Here is an 8,182-nt window from a genome sequence, read left to right as displayed (position 1 = left end):
CTTTTCCTACATTTCCCTATTTTTTAACATTTTTTATTTTCTATACATTTACCCCTATACTTTCCCTTGCTGCTATTTTTCTTATACACCCCAGCGCTGTTCCTACCTTTTCCCTACATTTCCCTATTTTTTATACATTTTTCTATTTTCTATACATTTACCCCGATACTTTCCCTTGCTGCTATTTCTCTTATGTACCCCAGCGCTGTTCCTACCTTTTCCCTACATTTCCCTATTTTTTATACATTTTTCTATTTTCTATACATTTACCCCGATACTTTCCCTTGCTGCTATTTTTCTTATATACCCCCACTGTTCCTACCTTTTCCCTACATTTCCCTATTTTTTATACATTTTTCTATTTTCTATACATTTACCCCTATACTTTCCCTTGCTGTTTTTTCTACTTCATTTACAACATTGCTGCTACATGTTCTTTATTATAAAAATTTTAAAGTTTTTAACTAGATTGATTGGTCATCGTTAGTATAGACAATGCAATAAATTCTTTTTTAGACGTCGTGATCTGCACGAGGTATAACAAAAGTGTATTCAATCTATAAATAATGTTTAAGCTACTGTATGTTGTTTTTTATGAATTAAATTTAAATTACTCCAAACATCTCAAATTTCCACCCACTTTACTGCAAGGGAGAAGACAAAATGGAGCAAGTTGGTGTTGAAAACAAAAATTTCTACGAAATGGAGCTCGACGATTCAAGTGTCAAGGGCTTTGATGTGCAGCAAAAATTAGGAGGGATGCCATCATCAAGGAAACCTCACACTATTGTATTGGTTGCTCTATTTGTGATAATATTCCTCCTAGCAGTCATACTTGCTATTGGAGCTGCTACTGCATATCAAGTATTCAATGCTCCTTCGACCACTTGTCCTTCTGATTCATCCTCCAGCTCCTCATCAACCAGCAGTTCTAGTGTTGGTAGTCCTGACCAATACTCTCAGATAATAAGGCTCATGAACTCAATCGAGGGCAAGATCAATAGCACTCAGCGCTCACTCAATGCATCATCAATGGCCACTTCTGATCAATTTGCTCAGCTAACAAAGTCCCTCCAAGATGTGTCTGACATGGTTAACTCTCAGCTAAGATATGCTGCTAATAACAGTGATGCTATTGGTGAGCTGAGGAACACTCTGTCTACTCTCAGCTCTGTCCAATTGTCTCAGCTGGTTACAGCACTGCAAGATATATCTACTATAGTGAACTCTCAGTTGATGTATGCTGTTAATAACAGTGATGCTATCAGCCAGCTAACAGACTCAATGACACAGAGGCTGGTAAATATAGTTGGTACACTCTCAACTCTTAAAAGCACCAGTACCACTAGTGCAGGGGTCATCGATGACATCCTGCTATTGGTCAATGGTATATCTGCCATACAAAATGCATCGCAACTATTGAACACGCTCCAGCATATAACGTGCAAGGATATCTACATGGCCCAGCCTGATAGTCCTACTGGCTATTATCACATCAACAGTGAAACTGTGTATTGTAATATGGACAATCTTTGTAATACAACTGGAGGCTGGACGAGAATGGGTTATTTTGATATGAGCGATGCAACAACTAGCTGTCCTTCTGGCTTTAGTCAATACACTAAAGGTTCAATAAGAGCTTGTGGCAGGCCTGGTAACTCGGCTAGTTGTGTCTCACAGCAAATCCCACCAAATGTTCTCAGCTACTCTGAGATATGTGGCAGAGTTGTTGGCTACCAGTACGCTACAACTGATGGATTTCGCGGAGGTGGTGGTCTCAACAGCTATTACGTTGAGGGAGTCAGTATAACTTATGGATCTCCTCGTACTCACGTGTGGACACTAGCATCTGGCTCGAGAGAGTCTCACACTGATGGCGGAGGATACAACTGCCCCTGTAGTACTGGGAGCACACAAACCGTACCGTCTTTTTGTTGGCAGCAACTACTACTGTGAGTCTGGTAATCCCAATGCAAACGTTTATGGAACAATGTACACAAACGATCCATTATGGGATGGACAGGGATGCGGTAGTTTGGAGGCAGCTTGCTGTTCAGCAATTCCTAGTCAGCCCTGGTTCTATAGGAACTTTAATAATACAAGCATCACTGACTATATTGAAATAAGAGTATGCGGCGATCAGTCTCCAGGTAACGAAGATGTACCTATAAGCTTCTACGAGATATACGTCAAATAACTAAATGTTTGATATTATAGCAAAGACTTTGCTGCTTTCCCCTTTGTTATTTTTAGTTGCTAACTTTAACATTATTATACTATGCTTATTATGCTGCTTTTTTCCTAAAGGCTTGGCCACTATTATTGCTATTTCTATTACAATAATAATGAATGTATAATGATATTTAGTGAGCATATGAGCATTGTTATGATATGGGCACATGACAATTCTTGTGGCTATCTTAATAAGATTCATGAAAAACAATAGCTTCTACTTTAAAATACAATTTTAGTGATGACACTTCACAAGTTATAAATTGACCATTCTAATACACAATAATTAATAATAAAAAACCAAGAATTACATTAATTACCATAAGCATAAATTGCCATTATTGTTTCCTTAGTTCTGCTAATAGTTCCTCTGGTCTCTCACACTGCCATGACTGCATGCTCAATGATCCTTTAGCCAGTTCTATGTATCTTGATAAGAACTTCATGCCAATACTACCCACTGACTGGATACTAGGTCTATCAGCTCCTTGAGTCACTGTATCAAGTACTTTGTATAGTTGAGGATATTGAGGTGTCTCATTGCTTCCATTGTTAGTGATGCACCAGTATGATAGTTCACCGCCATAAGCTAGTGCTAGCATGTGAGTGTCACTCCTTATTCCTACAATAAGGAGAAATGTCTGTTAAGTATAATTATTTCTATGCTACATGTGAGTCATTTATTAATTTTTACATTAATGGTTATAGCTCAAAAAATTGAAGTCGGAATCACATCAAACATTGTACATGGCATAAGTAAATCAATATGTATCAAAAAAATAAATAAAAAATTGTGGTCATTTTGGAGAAAAAAACCATAGACTGTAGTTTATGCTTCAAATTTTGACTAGTTTTAAAAATTTTCAGTACACAAAAATTTAAAACCAAAATCAGCTCAATCTAAAAATTTTTTTAAAGCGGGCCATTTTTGAAAAATGTCTATGGTTTTTTTTAATGGCTCCAAAATTACCACAATTTTTATTACATTTTTTGACACAAATTGATACACTTGTGCTACGTAGAAAGTTTGACTTGATTTTGGCTTCAATTTTCGAGTTATGGCCATTGTTCAAAATGGGTCATTTTCTGAAAAATGCCCTATACTATAGCCCATGGTTAAAAAGAAAATGGCTCCAAAATTACCACAAATTTTAAATGCCCTATACTATAGCCCATGTTTTTTTAAACAAGCATATTAGTGTAAAAAAATTCCTAAGATTGTTTTCACCACTGTATGCTTATCACTCACATGTATATATTATTCCTAGCATCATAATTATTTTACTATTATTATTTAAACCCTTATATATGATGATTTTATGCATGCACATTTAGATAAAACATAACACAAATATAAACAAATAAATATAATTATCATACAATTTTATTAAATTAATTATTATTTAGAAGAGCGTAATTATATTTATCTTATCATCACTCCAAAGAGCGTGATTATATTGATCTTATCATCACTCCGAAGAGCATGATTTTGTATGTTAGAGAGAGAGAGAAGGACATGTACATGCTTTGTATGTACACACATATGCATGCATGACTATACATACAATAAGCATAATACAAAGGAACACAATACATTTACATACATACAAAGCTAAACACATTCATATACTTAACATTTATAAAACATCCAACACATGATACATGCACATACATACAATACAAACACAATCATAATACATGTACATTTATAGTAAATATACACTCAAATCATGAATGTTATTTAATTTAATCAAATATTTTTATCCACTCTAAAGAGCTGGATTTATTAATGGTATCTTCACTCAATAATTAAAGCAAGAGTGAGATTTTACTTCTGGGCCCACCATCCATCCCCAATCTCCATTCCATTATTACGAATAGAGTCAAGAGTTGTGTGTTATACTATAATATAGACCACAAAATTTTTGTGGTTTTAATGTGTATTAGTATTATCTCTGACTATCCCAGAAGACACATCATCATTTATAATCTATGGTTCCTTAATCTATCCAGTTCATCATTTGCTACTGTTGATGATGTGATTTTCTTTTCCACTAGTCCTAGTAGAGCAACTTCTTGGAGCGTTCTTACTCTACTTAAGGCAACGTATGCCATTCCATCTTCAAACATTTTAGGACCTAGATCAATTACAGCAGCATCAAGAGATAGACCCTGAACCTTATGCATAGTAGCTGTCCAGCAAGGTAGTAATGGTAACTGTGTACGCTGTAATGTTACTCCTTGCTTGCCATAGAACTTGGCCATAAGGTTTAATTAAAAATTTTAAAATTAATGGCTCCAAAATTACCACAAATTTTATTACATTTTCCAATACATATTGATGTATTTATGCTATGTAGTAGAAAGTTTGAGCTGTTTCCGATACATAATTTTTAAGTTATGAGCTAATTGAAAAAAATTAACCAATTTTTGAAAAAGAGCAAAGGCTATAGCCCATGCTTATTTCCAAAAAATGACGCTCAATTTTTTATCTCATTTTTTATACACATTGATATACTTATGCTATGTAAAATTTGGAATTTCAATCATAAAATTAACATTTATGAACAATAATTACCTTGACTTAATAGCTCCACTATTCTCTGATCATTAGTAGTGTATTCATCAGTTGATGCAGTGAGAGGAGTCCTAACCTCAAATACCATCATCAAGTGAAGCACACCAACATAACAGCACTGCACATGATTAAAGGAATAAAGAAACAATTATTTTAATTCAAAAATTAAACAAACAAAAATTACGACTACAATGACCATCGCCGGAGCCACTGGTATGGCCAGTAAGGTTTTGACTGTATCACTTTTTCATGCAAAAAATTTATAGGTATGGCCGTCTTGATTAATTAATGTTTATTAATAAATTTAAGTAGGTAGCTATACAGTCTGCAGACTACAAGACCGTAGACTGTAGCTTCCTATAGCTGTAAATTTTGAACTTTGTTACGATTATGCTGCATTCTTTCTCTTTTTTAATTTTTTGATATTGTTAAATTATTATTTGGTGAATTCAAAATTTTGGATGAACCACTTTAAATTTTTGTAGCTCTGGCCATGACTATGACATTTAAAAATTAAACTGCCTAACTTGATATAAGGCCTTACTTCTCTGAGCCAATTCTTATCAACAGTTTCTCTCCTAGTCTCCATATTCATAATAGTGTTTGCTAACATGTACATCAAGGCACCAACCCTCCAATGGATACACTCCATTATATCCTCACCAAGAATACTTATTAACTACAAATGAGATGATATCTTAACAAAAATCTATCCAAAAATTAATTATGCAGCATCATGATTATTATCAAGTTTTTTATACAGTGGAACCTGTGCTAACGGTCACCTGAATAGTGAGGTCACCTCTCTGTTACAGCCATAAGCCAAAATCCAGATCAAGACCTGTACAAAAGGATTAGCTATTGACATCCCCGTGTAATGCGTAAAGCGGCTGCTTGTCCAAGTCCCCTTTGGTCTAATATCATATAGCGGAAAATTTTGGAGAGACTAAAATTTGGCGAATTGCTAAATTTTGGTGATTGGCGGATTTTAATTTGGCAAATTGGTGGCCACGTGCCATTGAGCATGCACATAATGGCTCAAAATTGTTGTTTTATTTTGGCAAATGGCTATCAAAACGCCAAATTTGCCAAATTTAATTCCCTCCAAAATTGGTAGAACCTTGCTATGGCTGGACAACCGGGAACCACACCCATTATTAATTATTGCTGAGTTTATTAATTTTTAGCAGGTTCCACTGTACTACAGTGTACTTGCATTGTTATACAAACACACCAAAAATGTATTACTTATAGTGCAATGAGTGCTGACAGTACCTGTGACTGAGTACTCCCACATAACTTCATAAAAGTTGCAAATTGATCTATACAAAACATTATACTGAGAACATTCATTAAAGTACACTAACTTAATAAAGCATTGATATCTTCCTTGACAGTTACTTGAGGGAAATCATAATCAACCAGAACACACTCTTGATAATAAGTTGAATCAAGTATTGACTACATTAATACAATGCAATACATACATGTAATATAATTTTGACATACTTTAAGCCTACTATTATTTGCGTCTACTAATTTTAGCGAAATCAGCAAAAGTCATGTTTAGCGTTACTAATTTTAGCGTTTTTAACCAAATTAACTATAAATAATAACCATTATAATTATTTTGGCGTCTATTTAATTTAATGGTATAAAGCTCTCTCGCTAATATAGCTAAATTTAGTAGACACTAAAAATAGTAGGCTTAAGGTAATGAATCTGGAATAATGAGTTTTGCCATGCATAAAAATGCACTGATGTAGATTGAGATTGTTGATAGTGAGCTACTAAAGCCCAACATACACTACAGGCAACATGTTTCCAGGCTTTGATCTTTCTTTTAACCTTGTTATAAGGAATAGAAAGGCTTTCTATTCAAGGCAACATGTTGCTTGACCACATCAAAGCATGATCAAAGGCTGAAAGCAACATTGTTGAATGTAGTGTATGTTGGGCTTAAAGGGAGCGTTGTTTACCTGCACATACTTTTGGAGAGCTTGTTGATAAGCTTTGGCCTTGTTAACTGATTCTTTCATTTCTAAGAGTCCAGTGCATATATCAATAGACATTACTGCTTTCTGAAGACACTCTTTATGAGGAGAACCTACAGTGAAGCATTAAAAATATTGTAAATAGATAGTAATAATAAGGCATGTACTTTTAGCTTCTCCATTGAGTAGAAGCTGACAATGCTCTCTCTGTTTGGTGGCTAGGTCGAATAATAAACCAACAGTCTCTTCTTTCTTTGATGATTCTGATGATGTAGCCATTTTCTATGCAAGTGAGCCACACCTCCAATAAGCTAGCTAAGCAGAGCAATGAGGACACTGTGCATGTCTATATCTAAATACAGCCTAAGTATTATCAAGAGTAGATCTACTCTTGGTATTATGTACTCTTGCTAAAGTAATCTAATATTTATGGTGCTACAGATATTTTGTCTTGGATACATTAGTATCAATACTAGTGTGAACATTCGGAACAACAGCAAACAGGCCCTACCATTTCAATCGATACAGTGTCAGTCAATAACAGTTATACTAGTCTAGCTAGCTTTAGCGAGAGAGAGGGGGAACTTTGATGAAACTTTTTATGTCATCAGAAATAGTCACAACTCATCTCATGCTTTGGGCATGATGCTTTTATGGAGACATATCTTGTGTCTAATGGTTCTGATGGACAATGAATAATCTATGAAAATCTGTGTTCAATTCAGTATAGTGTCTTTCAGGGCTTTCTTCACCCTTTAAAGTGGCTTGGACAGAATTGTATATTTCTATTACATTCCTGATAAATATACATGCTTTTATGCTGTGTGTAAAAAGTCTGAGCTGATTTTGATCATTAGGCTTAGTAAATCTAACCTCAAAGGAATATATAGTAATCATAATATGCATGAGCATCCCTATAAAGTAGAGGATATCCTACCACCAATCAATAAAACAAGCTCAATAATTAGTTTATTGTAAGGATACTGTATTTTGTTATTGTTTATTTAGGACCATCAATTTATTTATTTATTCGTCATTACAGAAATTGAGAGGTCATATGGTGGTAATAAGTCTATGTCCTAGACTGTTGATATTGGCACATAATCATAACTTATGAGTCTTTAATACCACAACCTAATTTAATAGTGACTGAATGTCATCACTGTCTAGAGTTTTGTAGGAAGAAATGAAGCAGTAGCATTGATATAATCATTCTTATCACGTGTGAGCACTAATGATAGTCATTATGCATGTACATTGATTACTTCCTTTGCACATAGGCTTAACTAATATTAAAAATATACTTAACTTATGATGACAAATAGAGCTTGGCAAGAATTATCATGAGTATATGGTCATGAATAGCTTTAAGTTAAGG

The 8,182-nt window shown here is 34.4% G+C and overlaps 1 protein-coding gene across 1 annotated transcript; it reads right to left on the bottom strand.

Moving 5' to 3' along the window:
• Positions 1–2,426: 2,426 nt before the first annotated feature.
• LOC109586829 (UPF0600 protein C5orf51 homolog) lies at positions 2,427–7,125 on the bottom strand. Its single transcript, XM_020003049.1, has 7 exons — positions 6,972–7,125; positions 6,790–6,917; positions 6,178–6,271; positions 6,086–6,132; positions 5,355–5,489; positions 4,811–4,928; positions 2,427–2,854 (listed from the first exon to the last, which is right to left on the bottom strand). The coding sequence occupies exons 1-7, from the start codon at positions 7,081–7,083 to the stop codon at positions 2,571–2,573; spliced, it is 918 nt and encodes a 305-aa protein (XP_019858608.1). The 5' UTR covers positions 7,084–7,125; the 3' UTR covers positions 2,427–2,570.
• Positions 7,126–8,182: the final 1,057 nt, after the last annotated feature.

The sequence above is a fragment of the Amphimedon queenslandica genome, unplaced genomic scaffold, assembly GCF_000090795.2.
Source record: "Amphimedon queenslandica unplaced genomic scaffold, v1.1 AMPQUscaffold_12769, whole genome shotgun sequence".
NCBI lineage: Eukaryota > Metazoa > Porifera > Demospongiae > Haplosclerida > Niphatidae > Amphimedon > Amphimedon queenslandica.
The sequence above is the reverse complement of the archived record's forward strand: the minus strand, read 5'-3'. Positions and strand labels throughout refer to the sequence as shown.

Coding starts and splice junctions, on each gene's coding strand:
- LOC109586829 (XM_020003049.1), bottom strand. CDS start 7,083: ATGGCTACATCATCAGAATCATCAAAGAAAGAAGAGACTGTTGGTTTA. Junction 6,272..6,789: donor CTCTCCAAAAGTATGTGCAG/GTAAACAACGCT, acceptor GTATTAATGTAG/TCAATACTTGATTCAACTTA. Junction 4,929..5,354: donor ATAAGAATTGGCTCAGAGAA/GTAAGGCCTTAT, acceptor AATCATGTGCAG/TGCTGTTATGTTGGTGTGCT.